The sequence below is a fragment of the Cimex lectularius genome, unplaced genomic scaffold (genome assembly GCF_000648675.2).
Source record: "Cimex lectularius strain Harlan isolate CLEC.00 unplaced genomic scaffold, Clec_2.1 scaffold41, whole genome shotgun sequence".
Classification (NCBI taxonomy): domain Eukaryota; kingdom Metazoa; phylum Arthropoda; class Insecta; order Hemiptera; family Cimicidae; genus Cimex; species Cimex lectularius.
The window spans coordinates 969,665-985,844 of record NW_019393011.1 but is presented as its reverse complement, the minus strand read 5'-3'; the positions used below and the strand labels follow the sequence as shown (position 1 = coordinate 985,844).

Sequence of the window (16,180 nt, the reverse complement as noted above, 5' to 3'; positions counted from 1 at the left end):
ACATTGAATGTTAATGGTAATGGAAAAAGGGGAAAAAGCATATTTCCCTCCGTATTTTAAAAACGATGCATTTTCGTAATACATACTTTTTTATTTATGTCGATCGGAGCAAAATTTTATTTTTTACAGCACTTTTTATTGGAATGGTAAATGCATGTAAACTATTGTTGTGGAAAGCTTCTTCTTCAACTTTGTGTTTTAATTTATTTTTTGCTTTTAAGAATAAAATGAGTTTTTTTAAGTAATATTTTTCTGCTTCATTGTTTGCAATACTTTGTATTAAAAACGTTTACTGAATATGAGATATAAGTTAAGAAAAGATGCTCCAATGATTATGTAAAATTAACTTTCATGTGCCTGAAAATTATATGTTGTTCGTGTTGTATTGTCTGTCAATTTGTTTTTATTTTCTATTGATGTTCAATCACTGCCAACTTTCATTTGTTTTGTCTTTTCAAAATTTGGTGTTAGCAGTTAGAATGTTCCTTGAATTTGAAATACACTTTTCGAAACTTTAGTTTCACATTGTGAAATGAATTGTGTTTCATTTATTCACACATCACCGTAAACCATCCCACTTCAAACAAAGAATGTCTAAGAAAAAAAAGAGTTATGAATCAATCGAAAACGGATGCTCTATTTTTCTCGACAGGGAAAAAATAATTGTAAGCGTGAAAATCGATAAGTGTTCCGTTTTTAGACAACAAGGTTCATATTCAACAGGAAGTGGAGTAAAGTTGTAGTCTGGACTCATTCGCACAGCTGTTTTCAAAGGGGGTTTGTTCCTATTGATTTTCAAACTGCTCGTGCGTCTGCCTTCCTGGATATATTCCAGCATAAGCATGACCATTTGATGATTTCGTCACAGCGGTAAGCAGTTTTAACAAGTATTATCTCTCAATGAGCAATTACAAGAAAATAAGACCGGGAGGTGGAGAAATAATTGAAATAACGGTCAAAAGCCTGATCTAATCACTGCATAGACTAATCCAACTGATTATTGTATTTAACCAATTCGTAATATTGAAATATAAATACTGTCGAAAATTAAATACTTTTTTTCAATTATTATTTTGAATTTATTCGAAGAAGTTTCATTTTTAGTGCGTCGAATCGAAGCCGCTATTTCTCTTACGCCCCACCAGATAGATGAACCATCGTTCTCAACCAAATGAACGTCAATAAGTAATTGTATCCTTAATAGCATATAGATGTGCGGCGTGAAACATAAGAAATAATAATGTTCTAGCTCGTATTACATAATATTTAGTTAGGATTTACAATTATCTGTGTCGTTAGAAGTTTAGATCAGAAATCGAGGGACCAAAACCGCGCACTCTTTTTAACACATTTTAACAAAAAGGTATGACATAATCGTACAATTGTTCTCTAAAAAAAAGTTAATAATCCTTGTTTCACGAGAATAAATAAATTAATTATTTTTTGTTATATTTACATTTACTTATTACATAAGTTAGGTCGATTATGATGATAGACATTAAACAGACTCAACAAGTTGTATGAGTGAAATCAACATAATATTTTGATTTTGTACAAACACGTACGATTGTATGTAATGTACGTTAAGCATCATTTACGTTTTTATAAATAAGTTTTCTATTTCGCTTTTTCTATTTGTTAAAATTAAATTTTAATTAAAAAATTAAAATTTTTAGGTCATGCAATGGTTGTGGAATTTATTTATTTTATTTTTTTTGTTTCAGGTAGCTTGATTCAAATACCGCCGGAAAAGGCAAAAGGGGCGAGGAATAGGCTGCCGAATTTCAAATCAGAAAAAGAAGCTCTAAGGCAGTGTTTCTTATTTTCGAATCATCTCATATTGGCGACAAGGTAATGCCATATTTTTCTTAAAGCATCCACGAATCGTTGCAATTTTAATTCCTTCTTCCTTATAATTACAATTTTGCGTTATAACGCCAAGTCAACAACAATAAATAAGATTCGGGAGATTTATTTGGGCTATTTGTATGTGTCACAAACACTGAATGTAATTTTCTATGGTTAAACAAGAATTGTTCCTTTAAATGAGCTTGACCAGTGACAGAAAAATATAGGGAAAAAAGGTTAAAACATTTACTGAAATAGTATCATATTGTACCAACAAGAACATGGTCGAACATTTAATGCCATTGTATGTTTTCTCGTCGAAGAAAATCACGTACTGTATGATCTCATAAAACGACAATAATTATGTTTGATGAGCCCTAGAAAATTTCCTAATTTTCAACAATTCTGATGGTCTTATGTTAAAAATACCTTGTTGCAATGAAGTGGAAATTTTTAGATCAATTTTATTTAGAGAAGTCGATTTTTTTTTAAGTTATCGTTGGTATATATTTCCGCTTACTTTTTTAAATGTGCCTTTTAAAGAGTATTTTACGAGATATTTCTTTTTTGTAAGAAAATTTACATTCTTATATAATTTATAAAAATATAAAACTATCTGATGGCAGGACGATTGCATTTGTTTAAAAAAATGTATGATTATCAGTTGAACCATGCTCATTTATCCTCCCATAAAAAAATCAGTCAATCCTAAATGTTTATCACTTATAAAAAATTTATTTTTTATCTTATTGCCCTTTCTATTCCACAGATGGAGACAATGAAAAGCACACTTTCATAAAAAGTGTTTTGTATTTATTTATATGAATCGATTTCGGGGTGCTGCCCGCTCCCCCTCTTCAGATGTTTTGACTTAAAAACACTGTGTTCCATGAAATTGGGCATTTTTAAGTCAAAACAGGTGAAGAGGGAGAGTGAGCAGCACCCCGAAATCGATTCATGTAAATAAATAACAAAGACTTTTCATGAAAGTATGTTTTTGCTTGTCTCCGCCTGTAGAATGGAGTGTGTAAGAAGATGAAAAACAAAAGAAAAAATAGGAATAACAATATTATCTACTTATGAAAATAAGGTTTCTATGACTTAAAAATGCATCGAATTTTGAATAGCTGTAAAAAGAGAAGACATTGAGAGGTGTATGGAAAACTCACAGGAAGGAAAAAAAATGGCCGAGAAGGAGTCAATTAAAACTTTTTTAAGGATATGCTTAGGGTAGATGTCACGAATTGTATAGAAGAGGTTTACAAACGACATCCTCTTATGAAAGTTGAAGAGAATGTTTTTGACCAAATCCCCCCCTCAACAAATGAGGAAAAAGGTTTATTTATCCAGAAACCCTCATTTTTATTTAACATTGTTATTATTGATAAAATGTAATTATTCATCATTAATTGCGATATTTTCCACCGTCTTATCTTGCATAATGATATAAATGTTTGGCAAAAGTTTTAAGCAAGCATACCCATTTTTAGATAAACCATTTTTAGAAAATAAAACAAAAGATTCATTTGCACAAATATTACTTGTCTTTTATAAATTTAATACAATGATTGATACCATGCACCAACTTTGTAAAGAATTCAAAGAAATTTTGGGACTTTTATTGTCGACGAGAAATTTATTTTTGACCCCCTTTCGCCTTTCCGTGTTCACACGTCAAGTATTCCTGGAAATTACTATACAACTTAGCCCATTCTATTCGTAGGGATCTCAGTGCCCAAGGAATCGTAATGTTTACCATCTACATATTTATGAAATACTTAAAGGAAATGGTGATTATTTGGAGAAAATAAAAAGCCATTATTCTTGGAAATAGCACTTACAGTCATAATACCTTGATACTCAATTTGTATCAAAGGAAAACGTGTCATTTTTAACCCACCGTGAGAATTATTGTTAATTCCTTTTCAATTTAGACATTGCGAGCACAAAGTCCAGGTCAAAGAGTTTCAATTTAATATTTTTCTATCAACTTTTAACGTCAATTGTATCACTTTTGTTGTACAGGTCGGTTTCAACCCAATTTCCAACCAATTAGCCAAGAAACATGTTTTTATTGAGACCATTTTCAACGTTCTAAATTTTCCAGTTATGAAAAAATAAAAAAGAAACATCGTAATACGTTTTTACCATGTTAATTTACCCTGTTTCAAACATTTTAATCAGATCTAGAAAATGTCAAAAGCCAAATTTCTGAAAAATTCTATGCAATCTTGAAATTATCCATCAACTTTTTTTAATTTACAAGAGTTGCAGATAATAATAAGTTGTATATAAAAATTGTTATAAGAAAGGAAAACACCCATTTCCTTCATCAAGCTTTCCAGTAATATTAAATTTGTTACTTATAAAACCACAAAAACATACTACTAAATTTTAAATCCTGTAACTATCCGGCCCGGAGGACCAAAATTTCTGCTTATGCCAGCAGGAGAATGTATTATATTTCTACGGTCCAAGCCCGGATGATACCAGAGAATAAGTGTCAGTTGTTGAATAAAGGGATTAAATCAATTAGGTTTCGTGGTCCGATTGAACAAATAAATTCTTTTCAATTAATTAATCTTTAAGTAAGGTATTGGTTGAGATAAAAATGACAAAAAGGAGGGAAAATTCAAAAGGTGGTATATTATTAAAAGATTAAATAATGCAATGAAAGAAAAGAACAAAACTCAATTCTGGCTAGATTATACTAAAATAAGAAGTTAAAAGAATATGTAATTATATAGCAAATTACAAATTAATTTTGAACAATAAAGGGCAGAGATAACTGGCCAAAGATGGTACGTTCATCTGTACCAGTGGATAGCTGAAATGGAAAACTGACATTCCACTAAAATTTTGTTTGTATGTGCTTTCTAAAAAAAATATGAAAGACTTTTAAAAGATAGAATCTACGTTTGTGCGAACTTAAGATTTTCTGACGAGCAATATTGCTCTCTTCTCTTTCCAGTCGGTTCTTCTCAGAATGGTAAATTTTCGGCTTATTAACCTATTTACACAAAAATTGCTTCCTGTAAAAAGGAAGAAAAAACACAAATTAAAACTAAAAGAACAAAAACACCCTGGGCCACATACAGATGTTTACATAAACAATCCTTGGATTGGCGAGCAATATTGCTCTCGTCTCTCTCCAGTCTGTTCGTCTCAGAATGGTAACTTTTCAGCTTATTAAGATATTTATACAAAAATTGCTTCTTGTAAAAAGGAAGAAAAAACACAAATTAAAACGAAAAGAACAAAAATCACCCTGGGCCACATACAGATGTTTACATAAACAATCCTTGGATTGGCGAGCAATATTGCTCTCGTCTCTCTCCAGTCTGTTCTTCTCAGAATGGTAAATTTTCAGCTTGCTAACATATTTACACAAAAATTGCTTCCTGTAAAAAGGAAGAAAAAACACATATTTAAAGGAAAAGAACAAAAATCACCCTGGTCCAAATAGAACTATTTACATAAACAATCCTTCCCTTTCATCAGGTCTTTGAACATATTTATGTATGTTTTAAACATTAAATTAATACATATAAAATCTACTTTCTGATTTGAACCATGATGAAAATGATGTTCAGCTTAGTAGAGAGAACAAAAAAAAATTGTGCACTATCCTCGAAAGCTTGTGAGAGCTTGTTGTTTGAGTGTTTTTCTTTCATTCAAATGCATCTTATTTTTATTATTTTTTTTATATACAATTATAACATTGAGCCTGACATCAATCACATTATGATAATAGTCACTGGCAGGTATGATTTAAAATTCATCCATCTACCATTTATCTATAACATCATCCTCTGGAATAATATCCATATTGTACCAAGTTAACAGTTAAGTTTAGTTCACAAATTTTTTTTTTTTTTTGTTAAATATAATGTTGAATATTTTTTTCCAGAACGTCTGCAGGAAGGTTGCACCTAGTGCCCGAAGTAGGGAAGATTCCCCTTGCGGATGCAGTCCTTATTGAAGATCCATCAGAGAATGGTGTGAATGAGGATGATGGTAACCCCGCATGTTTTGTTTTTTTCTTTTACTTTTTTCATCACAGATCATCATATATGATTTTCAATCATTTGCTGGTAGAGTGTAGGTTGGTGATGAAGGGCTGTCGACAAGACTTTTTGGAGCTTATATGGATTAAGTATGTACATAGATAATTGTGTCAGTAGCCCTTTGCTGTAATGGTGAATTGCTAAGGGTTTTTAAATATCATATCAGATTTGACATTATATCAACATCTTTAAGTTCTCAGATTTCATGATATTATTCCCCGCATGGCAGATGTTAATTTTTTCTTTTTCTAATTTATTTTTTAAATGGATATTTACTTTACCATTTTTGTATGTATATACTTAAAAGAATGTGATAGTTTTATTTTATTTTTTGGCTTTTTTTATATTTAAAACTTTTTTTAAATTATATTAACTTTTAAATGTCATTTGAATAAGTAGCTTTTAAGATAATGTCCATTTTAGAATCATCTACATGCTCGATGTCCAGTCATTCGAGTGGAATATCTGAAACAACTACTGGCAGTCTACAAAACAGAGACTTCAAAATCGTGCTTGAAGGGAAAAGCAGCTCTCAACAGCAAGTTGCTGTACATTTGATAGCTCCTACAATTCAAGAAAAGGCAGCTTGGATTAGTGATATTAGTCAAGTATGATTATTTTCAATATGCATATAAAACTTGTTATCTTAAAACCATTTAAACCGATATATTTTCTAGTGTATGGACAATGTCCACTTCAATGATTTACTTCACAGTTCCTTATCTGATACTTCATCGGTTACTATGCCGCAGTCCATTAAAAATGATCCCAAATTGTTTAAAGATGATGTAGATATAAGGTTTAGCCGTACACTTAATTCTTGTAAAGTAAGTGGCAATGGTTTAATAATTGTAAAAATAGTTAATCTGTCCAAGTTTTGGTTTCGAAGGTACCTCAAATCCGATATGCAACACCTGGGAGGCTTTTAGAGCGCCTAACTGACCTCAGGTTTTTAAGCATCGATTTCCTAAATACATTCCTTCTAACTTATAGAGTTTTTACTGATGGGGTCACTGTTCTTGAAGCGTTGAAAAAAGTATTTTACAATGCAGACCCACCTGATGCAGCTGATATGTGAGTTATACTCTATTATAATGACTATCTTATTTTTTTAATAATTCAAGTGCTTGATGCACTGTCAGATATAGTTTGAACAAAGCACTACTTAATTTAGTGTGTTTAATTTCTCATTTTGTCAGTTATAGAAAATAAACTCAAAAAATATAAAACGTACATAAATAAAAATGGCAAAACATACGCACACATTTGTAGATTTATCAGAACTCTTAAATTATCAATGATAGAACAAATCCAATCAAACCATTTGGAATGAAAGTGAAATTTTCTTAAAGAAATGTATATTTTATTTACTAGTGATTGTGATTTAAGATAAAAAAGGCAATCAATTAAAATTTTGGTAATTAATGCAAATTTCACACACTTACTAATTTAAGTAAAGTCTAAAGTTAATAGGTTTTATTTAATTTATTTATTTATTTCATAAAAAAGTAGCATTTAAAGGCATGTATGAGGGTATGCTTTTTTATCATGTAAATGAAAATAATTTTTCAACAACTTTCTTAATTCCTATTTTTGTCAGCCGTGTTGGATTCCATTTGTATGCATTATTAGTCAAGAAGTCAGCAAGAGAAGAAAACATGTTTTTTAAAGTTGATTTTGTATTTCCTGACACTTCTGTTGTACTGCATTGAGGATGGCTTCAAGGGAGCGAAAACACAAAAATGAAAACAATGTCAAATCTTAAAAAAAGAAACATAATATTTTTCTTACCTGGCCAACTCCTTGACTAATATTCTACAAAAATCTTTCTTAAAGTTTAAAATATTTGGATTAAGAAAATCTAAAACTAATAATGAATGAATGAAAGTAAAGCTTAAGTCTGTACTTTATTCATAAATACGGTTAATCAAAATTATTACATTTTTCTTTTTTGTTTTTGGATAGACCGGAACGAGATGACACGCTATCGACTCTCCATTTGTATGATTCTGAAAGGAGAAGAAGTAGCGCTTCGCCGAGAAGAACAAGTGGAGCGAGCTCAGTTTCTGGTTAGGCTATATCCCAAGTTCAAGGAACTCCCTTCATATTTATGTACAGTTCAACGTAAAATCAAATTTCAGGATATGGATCAGAAGCTAGTGATAGAGATAGAAGTCACAGTTATGATTCACAAAGTTTCCCAAGAGGACACTGGAGGTGTAGTTTTAGAAAGTGTAAGTCTTATTGCACATTTTTTCACTCGGTAAAATAACATTGTTGAAAATATTTCTTCTTGAAAGACTGCGTTTCTTCTTTTAAAACAAGTTTAATAAAAATATTTTGTTTTTTGCAATTTACAATTGCAGTTTACATTTAATGCTTGAATTCATTAAAAGCTTTTCCTTTAGTTTCCCTTATATTTATTAGTCTCAAAACTTTTTCTTTGATTAAAATAATTGATCTTAATGTTCTTAGGATTTCGAAACTTATATTTTTATTTTAATATAAACTGAAATGTTTTCATGTAACAAAAATTTAATGAAAATTTACAGTCGAAGAAGAGATGACAAACATTAAAGAAAGTGGAAGCAATAATAGCAGTTCTGTAGAGCCGTCAAAAGAAACTAGCCAAAAGCGAAAAGTCAGTATACGAGTGGAACAACCCGATTCGTCACACTTAACAATACCTGAAGCTATTGCAGGTTCATCAAGTGCTGAAACGCTAACCGGTAAACTTTTTGAATTTTTGTTATTTATAAAGAAAATATTGAAATTGAGAATTATCAACTAAATTTTACACCCAAATAGATAATACAGTTGTTAGCCAGCCATCTTCCCCTAGCAATGTCAGTACGGCAACTTTAGTTGGTGGAAATGACTCTGATCCATCTCATGATCCACATTCAGCTGTTCGCACTAGCCATGAACCGACGAGGGACCGGGAAAGCGAAAAGGAAAAGTAAGTGATTGTACAGGGGAAAATGCATATTGATTTGTCTTACATATGAGAAAAAAAGTCATCTGGACAAAGTACAGTTTTTAAAATGTAACAGTAAAATTATGTTAGTCATGGGAGCTCAGTCTCTTAATACAGTTAGTGTTTCACATTATCACTTTTATGAAAGTCTTCTTTCATTTAAAGCTCACCTTCCATTCTGTGATGTGACTCAATACTATTACAAAAGGATGGCAAATCCGATATTATTCAGATGCTTAAGCGAGTGAAAAATTAATTTGTCTGTGTCCAGTATTTCTTGCAACAAATAAAATGGATTGGGAACTGAATAATCGCAGTGAATTAAACCTTAAAATCAGTCAAAAGCTTCTGGATATAAGGAAATTAGACAATAAAATGAAAGAGATAATAAGGTCTATGGATATAGATAAAATTCGCCTCTCGAGTGAAATGACAGCTTTGCAGAAAACAAATAAAAAGTTGGAAAAAGAAAATATTGATCTCAGGAATAGAGTAGAGAGAACGTCAATATTGGTAGAAAAACTTGTAGAGTCGAATGATGACAAAGATATAAGACTTGTAGCACAAAAAGATGCACTTGGCATACATAAAACACAAATAGCATTCTTACAAAGAGGTAAATTGCATCTTCAAAAGCAATTGAAAGATTTGTCTAATGAACTGGAAGCGCAAAAAGAAGAAAGTGTAACATTCAGAAACCAAATATCTGATTATAGAAATACAATTTCAGATTTACATTGCAGGCTCAGACAGAAAACAGAATCATCAACATCATCTTCTTCTGCAAACTGGATTAATCTTAACTTGACTGAAGATATGTATAAAACAAAGCTTAAGAAAAATGAACAAATCATTGAAAATTTGACTGAAAAAGTTAAAAATCTAAAAAAAGAAAACAAGAGAATGTCTGCAAAAAGTTCAAATGAATCACTTTTTAAGAAATATTGCGATAATGAAGATAACAAGATCCTCTTCAAAATCATGAAAGAAGGTGTATGCAGTTGTAACATGAATGAGTTGAATCAAATATTTAATTTAATCTCTTATGCAAAGCGTAGGCTAGAGCTTGGAGAGGATACGACAGTTTCAAACTTACCTTCAAATGTTCACATACCTGTGCGATACCTGAACAATGAAGTGCCATATGATTTGTTAAAGATGAGTAGTACAAAATTTGATTCAAGAAAACCAAAATTAGAACAATCACAGCAATCTGAGCTGACATTCAGGGGTAATCATACGAATATTCACCAACACTTTCCTGCTAAATGCCACTCCAAGCTAACACACAGCCAACCTGCCAATGATCATCTGAAACCGAAAAAACGCAATATAATGAAGAAAAGTGCTGGAACTGACATAGAGGGCCTTCAACAACCAAAGATGTACAGATATATTGAACCATTAAAACAAAATTCTGAACAGTCGAATGAACGTACATATGAGCTCGTGTGCAGTAATGTTACTGTGGTTAAATCAGAACCGTTGACAGAAAAAAATAAAAAGACACTTCGTGTAACTAAAAAAGGCTCAAAAAATCTTCTAAGACATTGTAGTGTCATCAAAAACCCGAATTTAAGAAGATCAGTCAATTCACCAGTTCAGGCCATAGTGAAAAAGCATGGTTCTCGCCGTAAAAAGACATCTAAATATAAATGTGAACAAAATTCATTTCTCACTTGTGCAGGCAGAAGATCCACTCCACTTAAAAAATACAAGTGGAAAAGAAAGCTCAGTTAAGAGCAAAAGCCATTAACAGAAATATTATAGTTTATTATTTTTTACTTCGGTTTTTAAATAGACTACATTTTCAAAGCTCCAGGTTAATAAATTTTTTTACTACTAATAAATATGTACTGTCAATTGTGTCTCAGTCAGAACTTTAACTGTGTATTTTTCTTAACATTTAAAACTTAAAGTGCAAAGCTAAAATACTTTATACCTGACTATGCTAAAATACCTGACGCATATTACATGCTCTTGGTTGGTTCTTCTTCACTTATATAGTGTTAGTTCTTAGTTTCATAATTAACATTTACAAAAATAAGCCATTCATAATGACAAAGTTGAATTGAAGACTTCATTTGATGATATCTTTGTGCGTGCGTGCGCGTGCGTGCGTGTGTGTGTGTGTGTGTGTGTGTGTGTGTGTGTGTGTGTGTGTGTGTGTGTGTGTGTGTGTGCGTGCGTGCGTGAGTGATTATTGTTGTGCATACTACATACTGTGTGAGTTTTCATAAAAAAAGATACACCTTTTTATTTTTATGTTTCCTATTTTATTATAAAACTAAGAATAGTTTAAAAGGTATTTCTATTAGAATTTTAATAAACCAGTGGTTAAACTAACCTGGTGATCAATATTTTTCCCCAGATGTAATGCCCTTTTTGCATGCAATGCACGGGTTGAAGTTAAAGTGAGATAATCAGGGCTTTTTTTAAGCAAGAGGAGGGCTCATTTAAAAAAATAAGTTTTGAAACAAATATTATTTACAGTATCAAATTTTTACTAAATAATGCTTACCCTGCCGGTTTGTTGAAAAGGAGGTCTTTGCTAGAAAGTACATCCCAGAAAATGTATTTCAGGTCAAAGCCAAGATGCCAGAGCAATAATTGTTCATTTGAAAGTGGCCGAGAATAAAAATCTTTTAAAAATCCTTTCCATTCTTTAAAATAATAATAAAAATTAAAAAAAATACTTTCCCTTCAAAACTTGATAATTTCAATTTCCACGTAACTGATGTTGTTTAAAGTTGGGTTTAAAAAAATCAACAGAAATATTTGATTCAATTAAATTTTCTCCTATTTTTAACTAGTAACATGATAAATTGAAATTGTGTTCTGAAGGAAAACTTCAATACCTCTTTTTTTATGTAGAATGTAAAGAGCTTTCAAAATGTGTGAAAAATACTGCATTACATTTGGAGAGAAAAATTGAAGTCAAAAATAAAAAAAGCTACTCACCAGGTTGGCTTATCACGCCAACTTATTAAAATTTTAATAGCACTAGATTCAAGAAGAAAAATTTCCTTTGGAACCATACTTAGTTAAATAGGCAGTGTAAAAATGAAAGGCCATGTCTTTTATAAAAACACCTTGGAACAGATTGGAATAGAATAGAAAAAAAATAGGTATATGTTTATTTAAATGGAAAAAAATGAAGTTAGAATGAAATTATTTATAGACAATAATGTAACATAGTTGTATAAGTTAGTTATTGATGATTTTTAGAACAAATTTAGCCAAGCCGACCTATCACCATCAGAAACGAAAAAGTTGGGACAATAGTAAGAAAGATAAAGGAGATGCTGATGATTGGGATGAAGAACCACCAATGTCAAGTGGCGTTAGTAGCAGATCAGCTTCTATTGCAAGCTCTGTAACTATGCAGGTACAGTAATATAATTTCATATTGCACTTATACTGTACTATAAAAGTTTCCTTTTCAGGGTTATTACCTTGGAAGAAGATCTTGCGCTGGGATTGATTCAGACGGGCAAAGTATTTCTCAAAGGCCAAGTTTTCAGCATGAAACACCTCAAACTTCAAGTAAAGCAGGAGTAGTAATAACATCCTTCAGAAAATCTCAGAGAAGGTGATCTAATTATATTTTAATTCAAACTATTTTTTTTTTAATAGTAATTGATTTAATTGGTATTTTTAATATTTGTATTTTTTTATATATGTATGTGTTAAATTAAATTTGATAAAAAAAATAATTTTATATAACAGTACTCAAAGAAGATTAAATTTGTATTCATGATTTTAATTTCATTTGGTCAATGTATTTCCAGTTTCTACACAAAAATGTGTGTTTTTCTTGTTATATTTCTATTTCTTTATTGAAGTATAAACTTCCTAACGTCTTCTGAAAATGACACTTCTATGTTTAATTTAATAAATTGGCTTTTAACATCATCCTTGACTGGGGTGTTCACTCATTTAGAATAAATAATTTAGCAATTTTTTTTTTTCTTATAATTGATGTTGTGTATCATTTCATTGTGTTTGGCATTATTCCATATAATGTGTTGCATATTGACTAATGCATATTAATGTGCTTTGCTATGGGATTAATGCAACTTATTTCAATAGTTAAAACAGTGTGAAAAAAGTTGCATTAATTAAGTGTCCGTATCGGAAATGAAAGATGCAAATGTGACTTGTGTCGTATAAATCTTTCATCATTGATCTTTAATGTTATGCTATGTCAAAGTGTTTTCTTACTTCTCAAGCTTCAGGCACGAGCCCCTTTGGTGAGTAATTTAATTTTTTTCCAAGTAGACCTTTCTCCTCTACTTTCTTTTCCACTTTTCAAGTGTGCCCTGAAGGACATACTGTCAACAATTTACTAACTTTATTAATGGATTAAAACAATTAAGATACTAATGAATAATCATTCTCCTTCATGGCAAAAAATATATTTCCCAGATGAAACAACCATTCCTTTAGACTCACAAATAACTAGTATTAATAATAAAATGCTTATACTAATTTGTTTAGTTTGGTCTATTAAAAGAACATTTTTTTAAACTTTTTTATGCAACTTTACACAGCTTATTGAAAAATTGTGCTTCGTCAAATTGACAATCATAAACATCTGTAGTAGTATGTCTTAATTCGCTACTAATAATTAAATTTAACCTTTCACATTTTTTAAAATGCATATTTCTATTTAAAAATATATTCCTCTTATGATTTTCTCTTTTAATTTAATTATTTATTACTTGTGAAGATGCTTGCGTTTGAATATTAGGCAAGATTCTTACAAAACTCTTGGAAATGCAGTGTCATTTCAAAAGTGGCTGTACAAATCGACTGCACATATGAAATCCAATGGAACTTTGATTTTTCACTATTGTATTTCTGTCTGAACCTTGAATTGTAAAATAAATTGCTTCAGAAACAGCCGACGTAGATTTGAAGCATTTTGCTGAACTGAAACAAATTTTTTTTTCTTAAAGTGTCATAAAATGTTTATGCTTTTATTAATATTTGTTTTTATTTTATTTTATTTATTTATTTTTTGCTGAAAAGTAGGATCTGAAAATATTGATTTTTCAAGATAATTTTTTTTTAAATGATTAATTTTATTCTTATTTTTGTATCCATTAGACAAATAATGCATGATTGTTGAAAAGCTTATATTTAATACAAGACGTGCAGTTTCTAATCAACTATTAACAAACTTCAAAAGTGATAGAAATTGCCTTTTTGTAAAGAATGGTAGGCGTTTGCCCTGACATGCTTTGAGTGTGTGTTAATTAGAAAGCTTTCTCATTTTCTTATGAAAATGCAAGTGAAGTAGAAAAAAAAGTCTTCCATTTCTAAAGTATTGCTTTAATATTTTTTTCATGAAATAACAATGGTAATTTAATACTGTACATAAACTATAATTAACATTGTATGAATTATAATGAAAACTGGAATTATTAATTAAGAATAGAAATAATAATTTACATATATAACATATATGGAATTACAGAATTTTTACTTTAATTAAAATTATATAAACTAATAATTTTAATTGTGTATGTGTAAAGGAGTAGTACATCATCTGCTGCTGCAGCATTTGCAATAGCGACTTCTGCTTCGAGTAACCCAAGAGATATGGACAATGGAGGAAGTTTTAAAGGTAAAAGCTCAGAACCGAATTCGAGGCCCGGTTCTTGTCGAGAGAGACGGCGAAAAGAAAGTGTTATGTCTACAGCAGCAACCATGCGAGTCTTGAATGTACTCAGGCACTGGGTTTCGAAGCACGCCCAGGTATCTATTTAAAAATTGCAATTACGTTGCAAGGAATAATACTCGTCAAATTTTCAGGACTTTGAACAAGACCACAGGCTTAAATGTCTAACTATAGAATTTCTAGAAGATATAATTTGCAGTCCTAACCTTTTACCAGCAGAGCATAAAGCGGCATCTCAGCTCCTGAGATTGATAACAAAGGAGGAACAAGAAAGCTCTAAAGTTGACCTGGACCAACTATTGGCAGTGCCAATGGTAAAATCGGTTGGATCGGTATACATTTAGATGATTAATTTGAAATAAATTTCAGACGCCAAGCAAAGAAAGTATAGAGACTTTATCTGCACTAGAAATAGCTGAACAGATGACATATGTGGATCATCAAATATTTGTCTCCATTCGGAGCGAGTAAGTTTCAAAATCCTAATTCATCAAATTAAATCCTTAAAAAAATATTTCCTATAAATATACACTTTAACATACAACAATTTGTCTATTTTCAGAGAATTCTTAGGGCAAGCATGGATGAAAACAGACAAGGCAACAAAAGCACCCCACATAATTTTAATGACAAGGAGATTCAATGAGGTTAAGTTTTATCATTTTTTGTGCCAATTATTGAAAATTATAATAAATAATATAATTTTTCAGGTTTCCCAGCTAGTAGTATCAGAAATTATTAGACGGCCAAATATGACAGCTAGGATTCATGCTATTGAGAAATGGGCTGCAGTAGCGGATATATCAAGATGCCTACACAATTTCAACGGTGTTCTCCAAGTCTGTGCAGCTTTCACAAACAGTTCTGTATTTCGCCTGAAGAAAACATGGGAAAAAGTGTCTAAAACGGTAGTTATATCAGTTAATTAATTTATTAGCTTTGTCTTATTTGTTGATAAAATTCTTGAAAAGCTCCTCCTAAAAATATGAATATCAATAATTCAAGCTGCTAATATCCTACCTCACCACTAAGTTTCCATTCATTTCACTTCATTGGTGTCTCTCTTGAGTAGAAACAATATTACTCGGTAATCTTGTGACTTAAGGCTGAGCCCCACATGACCACACTGAGCCCATGCCGTGTGGCATCCAACAGTTGGCCGACTTGCGGTGACGGTGTCAGAGGACCTTAATATCTTAGTATTATGTTGGATAACTCAGTAGTTCAGTAGCTTCAAAGCTACATGGTTCGAAGCATACATCGTTTCATTGATAAAAAATGTTAAGAAGTTTTAAAAATAGTAGATTAGGGATGATAGCACTTGCTTTATACGATGAAAATGTTAATTGGCAAAGAAATCATCACAGAAGGAGAAGAATGTGGGTTCACAACGCATGGAAAAAAAGATGTGTTGACGGGGAATTTTATTCACTCCTTCCACATATAAAGTGCAATGAGACAAAGTTTTATATAAAATTATTGAAAAAAGTGTATATTTATTTATTTACGGATCGAAATCCTCTATAAAAAAGACATTTTACAATAACAAAAAATATAAATAATATATCTAAAAATACAAATAATATATATAAAAAGAATAAG

At 30.8% G+C, this 16,180-nt stretch overlaps 1 protein-coding gene across 2 annotated transcripts in view; it reads left to right on the top strand.

Moving 5' to 3' along the window:
- The window catches only part of LOC106663857 (ras-specific guanine nucleotide-releasing factor 2-like), a 116,142-nt gene that overhangs the window by 97,061 nt on the left and 2,901 nt on the right, over positions 1 to 16,180 (top strand). Inside the window, exons 11-27 of one of the 2 annotated variants that reach the window (XM_014389051.2) lie at positions 1,725 to 1,851; positions 5,759 to 5,865; positions 6,339 to 6,523; positions 6,593 to 6,742; positions 6,805 to 6,989; positions 7,881 to 7,984; positions 8,057 to 8,149; positions 8,468 to 8,644; positions 8,724 to 8,874; positions 12,121 to 12,280; positions 12,339 to 12,484; positions 13,125 to 13,145; positions 14,433 to 14,655; positions 14,713 to 14,892; positions 14,948 to 15,045; positions 15,141 to 15,225; positions 15,289 to 15,486. In XM_014389051.2, coding sequence (XP_014244537.1) covers positions 1,725 to 1,851; positions 5,759 to 5,865; positions 6,339 to 6,523; positions 6,593 to 6,742; positions 6,805 to 6,989; positions 7,881 to 7,984; positions 8,057 to 8,149; positions 8,468 to 8,644; positions 8,724 to 8,874; positions 12,121 to 12,280; positions 12,339 to 12,484; positions 13,125 to 13,145; positions 14,433 to 14,655; positions 14,713 to 14,892; positions 14,948 to 15,045; positions 15,141 to 15,225; positions 15,289 to 15,486 — 2,390 coding nt within the window. The remainder of the gene's footprint in view (positions 1 to 1,724; positions 1,852 to 5,758; positions 5,866 to 6,338; positions 6,524 to 6,592; positions 6,743 to 6,804; positions 6,990 to 7,880; positions 7,985 to 8,056; positions 8,150 to 8,467; positions 8,645 to 8,723; positions 8,875 to 12,120; positions 12,281 to 12,338; positions 12,485 to 13,124; positions 13,146 to 14,432; positions 14,656 to 14,712; positions 14,893 to 14,947; positions 15,046 to 15,140; positions 15,226 to 15,288; positions 15,487 to 16,180) is intronic. The other variant, XM_014389052.2, reaches the window with a different exon arrangement.